Below are 18,374 nucleotides of genomic sequence, written 5' to 3'. Positions count from 1 at the left end.
AAAGAGGCTTTTCGACAAAGAAGCCTTTATGAGCCCGATGGGGTCCTGAACCAAGAAACACCTCAAGGTTCTATTTCAGCATCTAGTAGCAATGATCCCGCAATGTCACCGGCCCCAACGAATAGCATTCCTGCCTCCTTCTACGTTCCTGCAGGCGTGCCTCAGCTCCAAGATCCTGTGCCAAGAAGGTCAAAGAGAGAACGAAGGCCACCACACAGACTTGCATATGATCAAAGCTTTGTGCAGGTTTCCTAAACATCGCTCCCAATGTTTTGTTTCTATTTTACTGAGAAAGAAAGGGGGACGTATCATATCTGGTGCGCGCGGGTGTCATATCTATGGCCCATGTGACGTAAACGGTATGTCTCATGCTTGTAATATGTTGGTGAGGGAGCACACCCTCCTTTCCCACTTGAGTGTATATATGCACGGCTGTTAAATAAAGGGGCGGTTCTTCTTCTCGCCTTGCTGGGAGCCTCTGGTCGTGTCTCGTCTGCAGCCCGACACACGCTTTTCCGTCTAAGAAATCAATAGCTAGACATGAGAAATACGTGGCAGAGCATCTGGCAAATAATCCAATGACTACATTAGCTACAAACGTTTGTTTATACGTGCGTTATTGATTTAATGCGTTTCGATTGTGTGTTTTGCATTTTAGCGCAAGTGAATGCACGGTACGCAGCAAATTGTATATGAGGCAACATATACAAAAACTAATGCAACAGTGTGAGCTTATCTGCACTCTTTTTATTATATTTTGATTGCCTGCGTTTAGTTTGTTTTCGTAGCATGCGTTGTTATTATTAATATTATTATTATTATGGTAATTATTACAATTAACATCAGTATTATGGTTGTCGTTATTATTATCAGCCTATTTACGTTCACAGCTGCAGGAAGGCATCTCCCATACAATGTTGGCTCAAAGGGTGGGTCCACAGGTTCCTATAGTGTGAGCACTACGTTAACTAAGTAGTGACTACAATAGAAAAATGTACCAGCATCTCTTAATAATGACGGTAGATTTAAACTTAAAATTTGCCTTTACGATTGGTATTGTGACAAGTGGTCTTTGTAGCCAAAATCAATTTAAGAAAGAAAAATTTCTAATATAACAGATAACGTTTATTTTCAATACAGACGCCAGTTTTCACTGAAAACTATCGTATGTGCGCTTGAAAGTAGCAATAAAGCTAGTATTCATTCTAACCCAAATATACACACGTGCTTGTTGATGTTTCAGATCTCGCGTTTGGCTCCAGTGTGTGAGAAGGAAGGACCTGGCTCATTTACCACCTCGTCAGACCTACAGCAGCAGTTACTGGCAGCAGCTCTGCCCATTTCACCTGCAGGGACTATGCGGACCTTGGGCAGACAAGGCACTGGACAGATATTCAGTGGTTCGACACCTAGTTATTAGCATGCGGCTATGTGCCATGCACTTTTATATGCGACTAAAAACGTAAAAAATCCATGTGGTATTTTTACTGTACGAATGGTACATTTATGCAATAAGCATTTAAAAAACTGCGCTCGTTATTCTTGTCTAGATTCTGTGTACTAATCAACCAAAACAACGTCGTACTTGGAATAACAGGTGCAAAAAGGGTCATGATTTGGGTCTCTTGGTGATGCATAATGGGAACTGAAAGCGCAAATTAGACACGGACAAAGAAAGGGGACAACAGGACGAGCGCTAACTACCAACAAAATGTATTTGGAAAAACCACAATATATACATGCCACGCTTTCAACTTGCGTACCACCACAGATAACAGAGTTCTTTTTGAGAAACGGATACAGATGGTGTGCTAACGCATTGAGTCTGCAACTTATCTATTTTTTTTCAGCTTCTATAACTTCTCTTGTTAATCTATCTTTATTCTTGCCGATTATGATGCATTTGTCGAAGAGCGGTTCGCAGTGCGGTTTGTGGTGACACGTGGAACAGTGATGCGCTAACCATCCGCCACTCCCGTTTATGACATTGCCCGCGAAGCAGGTCATTAACACAGCGACCAGTCTGCCCAATATGACGTTTGCCGCAAGAAAGAGGAATTTCATATACCACGTTTTCTGTGCATGTTGTGCGCTTTCATTTATGTTTTATACCGCAACGGCGAGAGCGTTGACCCGAGGGATTGCTCATTCTGCATAACTTGCCCTGTTTTTCTGGGGCAAAAAAAATACCTTTCTAATATTGGCACGTCCGGCAATTTTGTCCATCAGGTGCAAAAAGAAGTGGACGCGCAAAACTTTATCAATCAGAAACAAACTATTGACCTTTTTAGAATGTGACGGGTTGCGCAACCAGAACAAGATCGTGCGCGGGCGATCTGAATGTCTGTTGAATTCGCGCTAAATCGCCCCCCCCCCCCGTTCGGCTTTTCAGTCCTCATCAAGATGGCGTCTCCCACGTTTCCCAATGCATGTCCGCAACGCGCCGCCATGTTTTTAGTACCGCCCCCCCCCCCCACATCAGGGGTTTGTCCCTGCGCTGCGAGCGAATGTCGCGTCCCAAGCAAGGTATAGGAAGTTTCACTCCCCTGGTATATTGGGCAGACTGGACGTTGCCTCAACGAACGATTACGTGAGCACGCCAACAACGTGCGTAACGTGCGTAAAGAGCAGCATTATCGCCAAACACAGGAGCCAACGGACTCGCGAGATTATTGAGGCGCACGAGATCACACGCGCCGGTGATAATTGTGCGAGTTCCCCTCCCTCACGCCTACCGAAAAAGATGATGATGATGATAGTTGGGTTTTATTGGCGCAAGGCCGACTATGGGCAAAGAGCGCCAAAGAAGAAGTTACTGAATTGTGATGAGACCGTACATACTAAAACATGTGACTAAAAGTAAAAGTGATGCTAAACAAAAGACAATGGAGATGGCTGGTGTATAGGGCCAGGATGATTAGACGTGATATGACAAGAGCTGCAGAAAGTTCACCTCAGCTAAAAACTTAAAAACACGCTGACTAGAAAACATGGGTTCGTCGGCTAAAAAATATGATGGGTGCAAAGGGATGTGTCGTCTGTATAATTCAGGGAAATGTTTGTGTCGTGTTGTGTCAAGTGCCTTGCATGTGATTAGTATGTGGACTACGGATAGGCCCTTTCCACACCTGCTACACGTGGGTCCCGAAGTTCCAGTGAGCAGGTGGGAGTGCGTCGCATGTGTGTGGCCTATATGCAGCCTAGCCAGGGCGACTTCAGTGTATCTGTTGTGTGAGTCAGTTATGTAGCGTCCCAGTTGTGGTTTTATTACGTGTAGTTTGTTGTCTGTTTGTTGACTCCAGTGTAATTGCCATGTGTTACGAAGCTGTCGTCTGATGTGTGTCTTTAGGTCGGTGTAAGGTACTGTTGTAATGTCAACCGTAGTCATGAGAGCAGCATCACTAGCCATTTGGTCGGCGGCCTCATTACCAGGGATTCCACAATGCCCTGGTACCCAGCATATAGTTATTTCAAGATTTCAGGCATATGCAGACATTAGTACCTTGAAAAGAGCATTTATAACATAGTTTTTAGATTACCTTTCTAATGACACTGCCTGTACAACGCTTTGAGAGTCTGTGTACACAATGGACTTGGGAATTTTATGTTTGATGATGTGGTTTGAAACCAGTAGAATGCCGTATGCTTCTGCCGTGTAAATACTGTTATGAAAATTCATTGTTTTGCTTATTTTAAATTTGGTCCGCGCGCTGCACAAGATACTGTAGAACCAGTTTATGACGCGTCGCTATAGGATTCTGCACACCTGTACTTGTCCTGCAGCAACAGGAAGTGCTGCAGAATTGCATTCCTGGGTACCCTATTTTTTTCTACAAGAGTGAATGACAGGTCGCATGATACAGAAAGAAGATGCCATGGTGCGATGAAATTATGAATGGGTGTCTTGTGCGTGTCTGAAAGGGGGACATTGAGCGCAGAAGCCTCCTCCCTAACTCTGAGAGAGAACGGTAAGGGAATAGATGGCCTGTTTAAAAAGAGTTGTAAATTTAATGTATCGTTCATGATGGGATTAAAAGGATGGTTGGTCAGGGACACGATCTTGGATGCATACAACAGGTCAACATACTCCCTCTGATGCCCTAGGCACCATTTGTCGCACTCGACATAAAGACTTTCAACAGGGCTAGTGCGGAATGCGCCACATGAGAGGCGAAGGCCAAGATGCAGCACTGGGTCGAGCATTTTCAGTGCTGTTTTTGTAGCAGACCCATACACGACACTGCCATAGTCGAGCCGAGACCCCACCAAGGCCGTGTAAAGGCGCAGCAGGAGTTGTTTGTCGGCCCCATAAGATTGATGTGAGAGGACCTTAAGAATATTCATTGTTTTTAAGCATTTTCATTTGAGCTGTCTGATATGCGGGATGAATGTAAGCTTTTCGTAGAATAAAATGCCTAAAAACTTGTGTTCCTTGTTCACAGGAATCGACACGCTGTTAATAGTAATGTCTGGGTCTATATGGACCCCGCGCTTCCTAGAGAACACAACGCCGGAGCTTTTTACAGGATTCAATTTAAAACCATTCTTGTCTGCCCAGCCGGCAAGCTTCTTGACGCCGAGCTGGACATGACGTTCGCAGATGGACATATTACATGATTTAAAAGATATCTGCACGTCATCTACATACATGGAGTAAGAAAATGTAGGCGGCAGTACTTTCAAGGGAGCTCATTTTTACTATGAAGAGAGTGCAGCTTAGAACTCCGCCTTGCGGCACGCCATTTTCTTGCACGTGTACCTTTGACAGTGCAGAACCAACGCTGACGCAAAAGTTTCTCTCCGACAAATAGCCAGCAAGGGTGTTAAACATATTACCAGAAACACCGAATGACTTCAGGTCAGTAAGGATCCCATAACGCCAAGCTGTGTCATAGGCCTTTTCTAGGTCGAAAAACACAGTTAAACAGAACTGTTTGTGAATGAAAGCATCCTTAATATACGACTCTAGTGCCACAAGTTGATCATTTGAGGATCTCCCTGCCCAGAAGCCTGCCTGGCAGCTCTCGAGAAGGCCGTTATACTCCAAAAAGTACACGAGCCTCCGGTTTATCATCTTCTCGAGAAGCTTGCATAGGCAGCTGGTCAGGGCAATGGGTCGATAGCTAGCGGGAGAAGAAGGGTCCTTCCCTTCTTTCAAGAATGCTACAACTATGGCATCCCTCCAAGACTTTGGAATGTGCCCCGAAAGCCATATCTTGTTGAAAAGGTGAAGAAGTGTTACAAGAGTGTCTGTGTGTAAGTTCTGTATCATTGTATATGTAATGTTGCCTGGCCCTGGAGCTGAGGGTTTACACGTGCTCAGAGCACCCCTCAGCTCATGAAGCGTGAACTCCGAGTTATAAGAAGTGGCTGACCTGTCATTGTCATGTAAAGGCTTCTTTTCGGCCACGAGTTTGTGTTTCATGAAAGTGTTTGTGTAGTGTGCTGAACTGGAAACGTGTTGGAAGTGTTGTGCGAGTGTGTCAGCCTGGTCTTCAAGTGTGTCCCCTGTTGTACTGACCAGAGGCAGGCTGTGTGTTTGATGTCCCTTGAGTTTGCGTATTCGGGTCTATACTTTCCGTGTGTCTATGTAGGAGTTAATTGATGTTATGAATGTACGCCAACTATCGCGTATTGCCTCACGGCGCACACGTTTTCCAAACGCATTGGCCCGTTTGAACAAGAGGAGGTTACTCGACGTGGGGTACTGACGAAGAACACCCCACGCCTTGTTCTGGGCCTCTCGCGCCCGCCTACAGTCCTCATTCCACCCCGGCCTTCGCTGGTTGCGCGGGGCACCAGAGGCGTGGGGAATGGACTTTTCGGCGGCGTCGAGGATGTGCGCCGTGAGCAGTTGGGTAGCTTCTTCAACGTGTAGGTGTCCTATGGATGTGTGGTGTAGTTGGGATGTCTGTAAATGTATTCCAGTTAGCTCTTGCTTCATTAAACCTTTTATGGGAAGATGGACTGCATGGGCCTTTACCTATATATGTTAGTGAGGTGGGGAAGTGGTCACTGCCATATGGGTCAGTGCCCACACCCCACTCAAGACATGGAAAGAGAATTGCCGAACCAATAGCCAGGTCAAGATTTGAGTATGTATTGTGTCCTATGTTATGGTATGTAGGCTGTTTCTTGTTGAAAAGGCATGCTCCAGAGGATGTTAAAAACTTCTCTATCAGGCGACATCGGGCATCCGTGCGAGAAGAGCCCCAAAGAGAATTGTGTGCATTGAAGTCGCCTGTTAGGATGTATGGTTCAGGAAGCTGGTCGACCAGCGCCTTAAAGTCAGAGCTCAGAAGTGCAAGATCAGGGGAGATGTAGATGGAGCATACCGTTATCAACCTATTAAATAATATTGCGCGGACGGCTACAGCCTCAACGACGGTGTTTAAGGTGACAGGGTGGCATGCTAAGGATTTGCGGGCAATTATGGCCACACCGCCAGAAGAGTGTGTGCAGCCATCCCTGTCTTTCCTGTATACCAGGTAACTATTCAAGAAATTTGTGTGTTTGGAATTAAGATGTGTTTCCTGGACACACATTAAACTTGGCTGATTGGCATGCAGAATCTCATGCACGTCGTCAAGATTGTTCAGAAGGCCTCTGCAGTTCCATTGAACAATATTTTCTCTTCCCATTATTATGTGTTCAGAGCTACTGGAGTGTGACTATTTATGTAGGGTCTTTCGGGGCTTGCACTCTTGGAAGGAGTTTTCTGACCTTCTCTACTGACCTGGACGTCACAGCCCGTTCCTTCCATTGCGATGAAAGCCGGAAGGGCTCGACGTCCATGTCGTCATCTGAAGGCAAGGGGGTGCCCAGCGGACTGGGCCCCCTTGACGTCGTACCCTTTAGGGTGTTTCTTGCCTGTGCTGGCAGTGCCGAAGGCGTGGGGAGCACCACAGGTGGCACAGGCAGTGAGGCAGGGGAGGGGGTCGCTGCGACTGCCTCCGTCTCCATCTCGTCGGGGCCCTCGCGTGTGCTTCGGGCCGGTGGAGAGGGGGAAACGGTGGGTGCGTTTATTAATTTTTGACGGGTGTGAAATTTCATGCTGGTTTATGCATGGATGAGGTCGCATTAGCCCTAACCAACGGTACGCACGTTTGTGGAATTTTTATTTGCCTGGAAATAGGTTTGCGATTTCTGGGGTTAAAGAATGCTCGTTAAGAAAAACAAAAAGTGCCGCGATTAGATGCCTTTATGAGCACGCCGACTGCATACCAAAGTTTTTTTAACTTTTGCATTGATTTCATATTCAGTTTCGTATTCTACATTTGCGTACTATTCCTTCTCATGTTCTAAATCATTTTTTAATTGGACACCTTGCTTCCGCCCCGAGTTTTCGAAATTCGCGTCGCGATCCCCTTCCGCTTACAAGTGTATTCGATCAGTCTTTTACATGTTACAGTGCTGCTTGTTTCCATAAAGGGACCCTGCAAAAATTTTTCAAGTTTTTTTGATATCCTTAATGCTTGCAGAACGTAGTCACCCAACACACCCAGTACTTAGGTTAGGGGGTCCCAAAGTACCTCAGCCAAAAATTACTACGCAATACTCATCAGATAACTTGAAAACTCGCTCAAAAGATTTTTCTCTCTTTCCCGGTGTTGACGGTCTTCGACGGCCTGAATTACGTCACTGAGGCCATGTAGCGGCTGTTGGTCGGTTTTCCTTCAGTTGCAGCACTGAGCGCTTTTCGATAGCAACTTTAAAAATAAAGCCACAAAAACAAAGCATAAACGAAAGGCGTATCTGGTGCGACGAGCAAAGCACGCAGTGCCGCACCATGCTGGCGATAACTGTAGCTGCTTCAAGACGCGAAGGAATGAGTGAAAGCGTTTATCGAAAGTGTTGCAGGGTCCCTTTAAGCTACAGCCAGGTTAAAACACGTGTTTCCCGAAAATGACCTCGGAGCTTGCGGATCTCCAATAAGCCCGCACGCAAACAAAAAAGAAACGCGCAGCCACGAACCCCTCGCTGTATTTAACGCGCCTTGATGTGATGGAATCGAAAAATGTATGAAATCGTAGCGTAATACAGCTTCCCTGTAAAGGAATACGAATAATCGTCACAAGAGGTCTGCTTTAACAAAAACGTCTACGTGCGCCCCATGCATACGCAAAAAAAATGTCCTCCGATGGGTTTTGGACCAATGGACGCCGATGGGAAGCCGGACGCTCTATCCACTACGCTACGTCCCCTTCTGGCGACGATGATGATGATGATTAGCGGCTCTCCCTTTGAATCGGGCCGTCGGTTGTGAGCAACCGACTTGCCAGTTTTCTTCCACTTACTTGCCCCACTTCTAGCTGAACTATTAGATTTGCCCCCCCTCATCTGCCCCTCATCCCAGCTTTAAACTCTCTCCTCCTTTTTTCCTCCCCACGCTGTCCTAAACAATCAACCATATGGTTACTCCGCCTGCGTACGCATCCCTTCCCTACTTTTCCTCCACCACCCTTCCAGTCGCCTCTTCGTGAGCCTCGTGCGCATGCGTGTAATCCTCGCTATCGTTAAGCCATACTCCTTAATATTTATACTGTTTCACTCATGGTATTTCTACTTGTTGCACTGTTACTGTTTTGTGCTCCGCGCCGTCGTTAAATACCATCATCCCTGATTTTCCTCTGCTAAAGGATAGCCCTAGGTGCGTCGCTTCTTCACCGCATATATCCATCAAGCCCTGCATACTTATCCGGTCACCCGATTGATTGTAGGGTTTAACGCGCCGACGCAACGCAGGCGATGAGGCGCTCCGGATTAATTTTGACCACCTGGGAATATGTAGCGTGCGCCGAAATCTCGTACACACGGGAGTTTTTGCTTTTCGCCTCCATCAGAAAACTGGCCGCCGCGGCCGGGAATCCAACCCGCGACCTCGTGCTCAGCAGCGCAACGCCTTAGCCACTATGCCACCACGGCGGGTTTATCCGGTCACCCGCCATCAACAATATGTCGTCTGCATCAATCGGTCCTGGAACGCATTGTTCTACCACCTGTCCGTTTTTTAGGTATGATAAGTCAAACCCCCGAGTACTGCCCTCCAGATTCCTTTCTGACCCCGCCATGTAGATCAGGAACAGCTGTGGGGAGAGAGAGGACCTCCTTGTTCGAAACTCTTGTAGGTGCATGCAGGCCTATTCTAGGTTATCCCCTCCCACACTGTTTGCACTTGGTTCTCCCGGTATAGCTCCCTAAGTAAGCTAATGAATTCTTCCCCCACTCCCTCGTCCTCCAGGATACTTCATAGCTGCTCCCTGTCTACATTATCATAAGCCGCTTTAATATCCAGTAAGGCTAACCACAAAGGTCGGTTTTGCATCTTCGCCACCTGTATGCATCGGCTTACAACAAATAAGTTGTCATCTAGTCTTCTGTCCTCTCAAACCCCGTTTTTGAGTTCCCCTAGTATCATATTTTCTGCTACCCACCGCTTGTGGGAATATCCTATCCTTAATGCTTCCTATTAAGGAACAGAATATTATGATATAATAGCGCACCGTCATTATTCTCACTGCTCTCGCGCAGCACCGAACCGCCCTATCGAGAGAATCTGCCCACAATAGATTCGAGAGCGAGCCACGAATCTGGCCGCGCGTGTACGTTGTCAGTCACTTCCCAGGGAAGCGATACCTTCCATAGTACAGGGGTTTATTACGCGGACAACCACAATACAAACACTACACTGCACTACGCACCTAGCCCCTACAGCCGTCAGCGTGTGCGCAGCCCGTAGTCGGCCAGCAGTTAGCGTCCGCCGGCGTTGGCCGGCCGCAACGCTCGCTGACATAGGGAAGGGGGCTCTCTGTGGCCGTTACACATTTCAGGCCACTGGACTCGACCTGGCGGCATCGGCGCTCGTCCACTGACCATAGACTGTGCAAGCCGTAACAGCGCGGACGCGGGGGCAACCCATCAAGGAGTGGAATATGCCCGCGGAGACTCGCCGGGCATCCTAGGTAAACGCACTGACGCCAATCAAGGCATGCGCCAAGCGACACGGCGGGTGCCGTGACCGACAGAAGTGGGAAACAACGGTTAGCGCAAGAAACGGCCAGCCGAAAGGTATTTACGTAACGTGCGATCGCTGCGCGTCCCTATAGGGCGGTCTACCCGGGCAGTCTACTGCGCACATCCCCCGTCGCCTCGTAGGAAGAGGATTGAGGCGCGCTATGATCGCCCTCGCCCCACCAAGCAGGAGGACGTCGCTAGCGCCTCCCCGCCCCAATTGGAGGGGCTTGGCCCCTACACGCTACAGATCGAACTTCCTTGCCTGCATTGCTAACCTGTACAGGACTGACGTGACGGCTACCGACCTATACGAGCTCGGTTTAGTCCTGCCTCCTTTGCCCGTGTACATTAAGTTATCGTGCTCGTTTGCCACGTGTCCGGTATTGCCTTCTTTTCTATCCCTGTTCTGATGGCGCGTAGTAGCTTTCCCTTGCTCTTTGGCTCTTATTGGTTAATCAACTCCATTGGTATCCCATTCGTGCCTACCGCAGTATTCAATACCAGCGCCCCTAGCGGATTTCTGTATTTCTGGCTTCAACATGCTGGTGTCGCATTGGCCACTATTACAATATTCTAGTTCACTGTAATCCTGACATACTTGAGTCAACAAACCTAGCTCGCGTGTGCTTCACCAGAGAAAGAGCAGTGTAACAGTTCGAGTAGCGAGTTCTGCAGCATCACCGAACCGCTGCCACGTTCTTTTTTTTTTTTAACTAGGGCACATGTTTGGCGGGATCAGCTAGGCGCCCTTTGTCAAGTGGGGCCCCAGTACGTCCCTGCGCCCGTTCCCCATAACCTAGCTACCGCACTGCTCTGAATATTTAGGTATATTTAATAATTCACTCACTGCGTTTCGCAACATGTCTGTGAGCGTGCCGTGCTATAGCTGACCTCTTTTTGTATCGTTGTGTTTGTAACCCGAGTGACGCTTACCCCGTAAATTGGGCATGAAAGGATGACGAGGCCGTACCTTCTCTCTTTTCTGCAATTTCTATTTTATTTCCTGCCTGTATATTTATTACATCAGAAGAGTTGACACATGAGCTGGTTGCTACACAACTTCGGAAGAAAATGGCAGCGCAACAGACGGGGGGAAGGAGGGGGGGTTGGGGAGCAAAAATGAGACAAACACTTACCCCGTTCCGTTCCATCTGTTGCGCTGCCGCTTTCATACGAAATTCATCACACGCTTCCTTTCTCATGTGTAGGCCATCTTACATCACCCCGTTTCCGTACAACTGTACATTGTAGTAATTTCTCTAACGAGTACGTTAGTGCGACGACCACTCGTGTCGCATGGCTCACTGCTAGGCATTGTACTTGTGTACTGTATGGGTGTGTACGTGCTTGTATGTTTGTGCGTACAATGAAGAGTAACTTTTCTTGTGTGTTACCAGTGCTACACCTTTTTTAATTAGTGTTCATCGTACTTCGAGCCAGCACATGGCCCTTCTTCTGTTCCTGAGCACGCTAATAAACGATAAGCGATAGGACTCCGACCGGCATTGCGAAATTTCCGGGCATGACTGTTCGAGTGCGAAACGATATAGCACCTGTGGAGGCGAGTCGCTCCATGACCAGCCACGACTCCCTGATGGCCTCGACGCATGCCTCCGATTCTGCGCGGTACGCCTTCGTGACCGCCTCGCTGTACGTGGAGCAGGGGGCCAAGCCCGGCGGCATCTTGAAAGGGCCGCCAGACGCAAGTGCGCTGCAAGGACAACACGCGAGGATAACTTCACCGTTCGTCAAACGCGCAGTCTTAATGAGGCCAACAATGGCGACTTAGACATGACGGATAGAGACAAGCGATTCCGGCAGCTCTATGTCAGCAAGCGATTCCGGCAGCTCTATGTCAGCCGCAATCGCCCCAGTCGCGGCGGCCAGCAGCGCAGTTGGTCTCAACCAGTTTTTGCCATCGCCGCTGTTGCTCTTACCACGCAACAAGGAAGCTGACATTTCGTGACACCGCGTCCTGTCCGCACGTTGTCTAAAACACGTACGTCGGGGCGCGCGTGAGGTGCAGTTTGCGCCGGCCGTCGAGCGCAGCCGCAAACGACTGCAGAGCCCTTCCGGTTGTGGCCAGGAGTAGGCATGGCGAAAAACAACCGAATAATCTTTGCCAAAGGACACTTGTATTATAAATACGTGAGAAAACCGGTGCGAACTTTGAGTACTGGACGTTAGGTACTAGGCCTCTGCAACGTGGTTGCAAAGCTTTGCTGCCAAGTTATTTTTTACGTAATCCTGGACAGACGCTAGAGGCAACAGACCGCAACCACTATATCCAAACCGCGTTAAGCAAATCTGTTGGGCACGTTGGTGCATTATGATTCAAAAAATAGAGGGAGACTTGGACAACGACCGTAAAGAAGGACGACGGGACAAGCGCTTGTCCCGTCGTCCTTCTTTATTGTCGTTGTCCAAGTCGCGCTCTACTTTTTGAATCCAAACGGCGGTAATTACTAGTTTGTTAAAACGCATATCAATAGTTTTAGCTTCCGACGCGAGAAAATGACGGAACATTCTTTCTACTTCAATGGATAACACCTCTGTGTTCCACTCGGGTGTTTAAAAAGTAATGCTGTATTTAAATAAAACCGCACAGTATTAATACGCCTTCGAGAACTTCTTTTGACGGAAGAAATCTCCGATTTATTAAGGTCCACGAATCCGATTCTTCTAATACTTTTGGCGTTGGTACAACGTTCAAGAAATGCGACACCGACGCTGTCACTCAATAATGACATCGCGTTTTAGCTTTTGTTAGGAAAATTAGCGTTGAAAAACACTTACTAAATAAAATAAAACAAAATTCGCTAGCTAAACTAGACATAATGTTTAAAAGGGGAGCTAGCAATCATTTTGAAACTAGCGCCCCAAATAAATCTTGCCATTCCCTCCGCGAATACACCCAAAAGTCTTCAGCTTCCTGTTCTGACTACATTCAACTTCGTGCGCATCCTCGCGAAAAGTTTATTACAAAAGTAATATTAGAATACTTCTAGAATACTCAAGCAATGATAGGCGCGTTTCTCGGCCTAATAACCAAGGCGTTTGAAAATATATTTCAAGTTTGAAGTCAAGTCTGCATTTATTTCACGCTTTTTGGTACACAAGGAGGCGGGATAAAAAGCCACCCAATGGTAGCTTGACGAGGCCCCTGCCTCCTGTAACATGGACAACATTGAGCACAGTACATACAAGAGCATGTTGTTGTCAACCATACACAAAAGAATATGTTGTCAATTTTTCCACATTGTATAAATACATAGTTACGCATAGATACATACATATGTCCCAACATTAAAGGGACACTGAAGTGATTTCTAAACATTGCGGGATTACTAGCGCAAATTGTAGTCGGGAGTCCATAGGCCATGTTTCGACCACTCTGAGCGCGTTTGAGGGAAATTATTTAGTAGAAAAATCAAATCGAAAATGCTGTCCTCCTCTCTGCACCCTCGCCCATTTCCTGTGACGTTTTCGTGTGACATCAGGAGGACGTGAGCTGGCAATTGGCTGCGCTACTGCACGGCTCGCCGACCTTCCGACCGAGTCAGTCGGCCCAGCGTCGTCGCACTTCGCTCGCTCAGTTGAAACTAAGCCACAACACGTATGTGAATGAAAGAATTTGCCTTTCTTTACTTCGTTAGTGTGTACACTGTATCAAGCTTCGAATCCGGGTCACTCCACACAAGCGCTGCACAAGTGCACATGCGACGCTCCGCTGACTGGTACGCTAGTAGGAAAATGTAAAGCCACTTGAAGGCGGGAGAAGAGTCAGCGAAGTCAATATGGGTACTAAAGAAATATATTCAACTGAAACTTTTACCGTACAACACAAAACTAGGGAGCAGGAAGCACTCTTTTTTTGCGCTGGGTGAACAAGCCCAGCGGTCAGCATTACGACCACACATCTGCAAACGCTTTTACGTCTAAGAAATGTAATTGCTAGACGTGAGATATTGTCTAAGTTAGGGGCACGCTTACTACACGAGCGCTATAGAACAAATAGTCACCTAAGGTACTTGAAATGTTAAAACTAAATAAAAGTGTAAACTGCTTGTAAATTATACACCTTACATATCCAACCTCGGCAGCGCTGGGTAGTGGCCTAGTTGTGTGAAGCGCTAGGATTATTGTTTTGCAAGGCGCAAGTTCGAATCCCCGAAGGTACATGCTTTTTTTTGTAAGTGGATTATTTCGTTTGTGGCCGATGCTTTCTAAACTGAGTTCACCCTTTTTGGGCCGTAACGTTCACTGCTCCACGAGCCAGTTCGCAGAACGCGCAGAAACTGACAATGACGCGCTAGCGAGTTCTCGTTGGCGTGCTGTTCCTACAAGCACCGACTACTTGAGGGCAGTGGGCACAGAAAAGAATCAGCAGACCTTGGCCTGGTGCGAACACGCTTTCTACGATACAGGCATGAATGAGGCAAGCTCCGAATATCCGGGAAAATCGCATGGAATTTGAACGTCTGCGGTGACGCGGAGGGCGTTCATCCACTGCGTACGCCTCGGCGAGTTATTGCTACCATTCCAAGCCGTCCCGGGGGGCTTATCTTAGGCATTTTACAGCCGATAACACGACAGAAGCGCGGTACGACGATTACTGAGATGGCGAGAATGCCCATCCAACGATGCCGTCGGATGTCAAGCAATGTTGTTTAACAGAACCGAAACCTTAACTTGTGTGAATTCTGTCCTTGGACATCGTCCAATCAAGGTGCATCTCCTGATGTCGTCACAGCCTTTAGTTTGTGCGGCCGCCACAGACCGCGCATGGTAGTTTTAAATGCAGAGCACTTCTTTAACTCACATGTAGCGTCCGATGTCCGTCCGCAACAGCTCAGCGCGCAGGCGCGCCCTCTCCCCCACTCCTCCTCTCCCGCATCACGCTACCCTCCTCGCTCTTAACAACAGGTCCGCACCCCTCCCCCTACACTATATAAAAAAATAATACTTACCGGCGCCAGGTTTCGATCCCACGACTCTGCGGGCGGAACGCAAGGTACATGGTGCTCTACCCACTGCGCCACAAACCCGACACAGAATGGAAGGCCACGAACGCGCCTTATATCCTTGACTCATTCAAACTACGTCAAGAAGCTGCTGATACAACGCATTCAGTACCACCAACTCCCCAAACCCTAAACGTTAACGCAATACACCTACCCCCTATGCGACGCATTTACTCGAGTCCCCCTCGCGGGGAGATGTTTTTTCGTCTTTCCCGCTTTATAAAATAATTAGCGACTTATAAACCGGATAAACGATGAAAAGTGTGGTAATTTGAGCCAGTCTACGCAGTGCAAGCAAAGGTGGGAGCTTAACAAATTCACTTCAGTGTCCCTTTAAAAGGGAAAAACACCTGGAACCCCTGTGATCCTAACCCGATGTTTTGAGCATAGATCACCTTTTATTGAAATGAAGAGCCAGATCTTATAAATAAAATGAAGAAATTCGAGAGCGTGAGAAACTCCACATTTTGACTGACTCTCTTAGATTTTAACAACATTCACGTCGACAATTTTTCCTAACTACATGAATGGCTGCAGGTGGAACCACTCGAGCTTGTTTATTCTGAGCAATGCGAGGCTGCTTTAAAAAAAGCAGCATCTGGAGCTCACGTTCTATTAAAAGGACACTGAAGGTATTTGCAGACTTTGCAGGATTACTATCGCAAATTGTGGTCTGGAGCCTCTAGCCCATATTTCGACCACTCTCTCTGCGTTTACGTGACTTTATTCAGTAGAAATATCAATTCGAAAGTGCTTGTCTCCTCTCTTCATCTTCGTTGTCGATTTCCGATGACATTCCCTATGATGTCAAAACAAGATGACTTGGTTTGACTGCACTACTGCACGGCTCGCCGACCCTCAGACTGAATCAGTCGGCCCGGTGTTTAGTCAGACGGCGGTCGGCGGGTCGTCGCAATTCGTTCGCTCAGTTGATACAAGGCCACGACACGTTTGTGCCAGGAAGAACGTTCTTTTAGTTTGGCCTTGCAAAGGGAAGACGAGGAAGATGCTACGACAAGAAGTGTGAAGAAAAGTCGCGAGGATGCAAGGAGCCGACGAGTAAGTCGTGGGGAGTACGCGTCCCGGCGCAGATGTCTGGGTGGGGAGGCGCGAGTCGCAAGTTGGCTCAGCCTTGTGGGGGCGTCAGCTGTGTCTTGAAGGTGTTCTCCTGGATGAGAGAGACTGCGTGCGCTCAGGGGAATCAGTGTCTCATCTACCAATAAGATGGAGAGCTAAGAAAAGCCAAGTTAAAGCTAGTGAAGGCCACCAGCTCTGCTGCTTCCTCATTTTTCGCGCCTCGATTACGAAGGTGGCCAATTTTTTATATGTCCGAGCATGAAGGGTAGTTGTAGCAGTATCACATTATATATGCGGTTGGAATTAGTGGGGGTTGGAATTAGTGCAGACAAAACGATATAAGCTCCTAGTGTGAGAGTTCTCCATTGGCACCATCAATTTCTCGTGTCACTGATGGTTCGGTCTTTAGGACGTAGCAAAGGGTATTCACAGTACCCGTGCTAGGCGCCCTTTAAGCCAATAAGTGGCTATTTTATGAATTGTGCACGGATGCAGTTGAGGGGGGTCTATGGTTTCCATAGCCGACGGAGTGTGCGGTAAAATTATAACGATAGGCTAAAGTAAAGCAATTCCTGGTTAGTTTGTGGAGAGTGGAACGCCTGCGTACAGCTATAGAGGCAACATAGTGGAAGGTCGGGTATGAAGCATTTGATGAAAAGCTGGTTCTAAATCAGTATACCGACAAACAAACATTACTCACGCATCGACCAGATGCGGATACTTGGAGCGCATCCAGGCTGCTAGCATGGCGCCGTACGAGCCGCCGAAGGCCACAACAGGGCTTTTCCGGGCTCCTGGCAGCGTGTACTTGAGGTGAAGGAGGAGGTCCGCGTAGTCCGCCATGGCTTGCTCGCTGGTCAGGTAGCCCAAGTGGTTGGGACTCTGCGAGCGCCGCAGTCTGTTATCCTTTGAACCAAAAGCCTTTCTGCCACGGCACCAAGATTCGAGGGCTGGCCGCAGGGCTAATCCCTTCGGTATCTATGGGTTCATTTCAAGCAAATGCGCGCAATGGGCGTTCAGGTGCCGTGTTTGCAGGTCAGCGCCAAGTGTAGCAAAGAATAGCCGAATCCACTGAAGAATTCCTGCCTTGGGGTTTAGGAATAGTCAGGTCCGAAGTGTAGCAGGATAGATTCTGTATGAGGGAAGCGATAGTCTCACAAGCGCCAGGCACCGGTGCTAAACTACAAAAACGGGGCGTATCGTGACACCCCACCTTTTGGTTTATTGAACGATTTAGCTATGTTGAACTCCTCTGTTTGGTCAAAGGTTAGCTATGTTGAACTCCTCTGTTTGGTCAAAGGTTAACGTTACTCTGCCGCTCCTACCTCGCTTGCTCACAGAAAGCATATAACACTGATTCATGTTTCCAGGCAGTCGACAAAACGTTATGTATGGAACTGCGTGCATTTATTGTACGTAACACCTGCCAATGGTATCCTGCCTCGGAGTGGGAGGGACTGAATACGTCAAACCGCTGGAAATAGCTTTTCCAGCACCTCATCCCACGTTCGCTGTGGGTGAATAAACAATTGTTTTCAATTTTCATTCATAGTGATAGACGATGCGTGTACGAGCACCTACTGAATAGCGTGCACACACACTGACACCCCGCGTGAGGCGTGAATTGCCTTCAACAATCCATATTAGAGTGTCTGCGTGCGCGTGCGTGCAATGATGCAGCTGGCACAGACAAAAAATCAAGCTCTTGTACGGAATTTCTGGTTACGGTGACCGAACACCCTTTCCCCTACCAACTGGGGTGTAAATCATAAGCGTCCGTCATGGTTATTTGGGAGAGAATATGCGGGTGCGAGAGAAATTGGAAGTACCACCATCATCATGATAGCCCAGCGACGTCCATTGTCTGACGAAGGTCTGCTGCAGAGATTTTCATCGCCATCTATACCGTGATGTCGAAAATCTGTCATTGCCTCCCCCGTCTCTCCTGTGTCTATTTCAGTCCTCGGCCATCCAGTAAATTACAGTAATCTATCCCGAGGGGCTCTGCCGACAGCCCCTCGGATAGGGGCTGTTTTTTCTCGATTGGTCCAGCTACCCGCAAAAGTCCTTTTCGTTCTCTTAGGCCAAGCTACGGTGATTTCGTCGTGACTTTTGCCACTAATCCGAGAAATTAAGTGCCTATTTTGGGGGGTTTTGCTCCTATAAGCATTCTCTCCGTGGCTTGTCGGGTTCACCTAAGCTTTCAACACGCTCTGTAAGGTGGCACGTTGCTGCCCATAAATAACCACCAGGAGTAAG

The 18,374-nt window shown here is 47.9% G+C and overlaps 1 protein-coding gene across 1 annotated transcript in view; it reads right to left on the bottom strand.

Moving 5' to 3' along the window:
- LOC144165972 (lysosomal Pro-X carboxypeptidase-like) overlaps window positions 1-18,374 on the bottom strand; it is a 78,673-nt gene that overhangs the window by 18,409 nt on the left and 41,890 nt on the right. The window contains exons 4-5 of the mRNA XM_077695646.1: window positions 16,816-16,997; window positions 11,568-11,725 (exon numbers count right to left, since the gene is read on the bottom strand). Of these exons, the coding sequence (XP_077551772.1) occupies window positions 11,568-11,725; window positions 16,816-16,997 (340 nt within the window). The remainder of the gene's footprint in view (window positions 1-11,567; window positions 11,726-16,815; window positions 16,998-18,374) is intronic.

This window comes from Haemaphysalis longicornis, unplaced genomic scaffold (assembly GCF_048455015.1).
Source record: "Haemaphysalis longicornis isolate Haplotype H1 unplaced genomic scaffold, Haemaphysalis longicornis Haplotype H1 scaffold_150, whole genome shotgun sequence".
Classification (NCBI taxonomy): domain Eukaryota; kingdom Metazoa; phylum Arthropoda; class Arachnida; order Ixodida; family Ixodidae; genus Haemaphysalis; species Haemaphysalis longicornis.
This window is presented reverse-complemented; position numbering and strand designations above follow the sequence as displayed.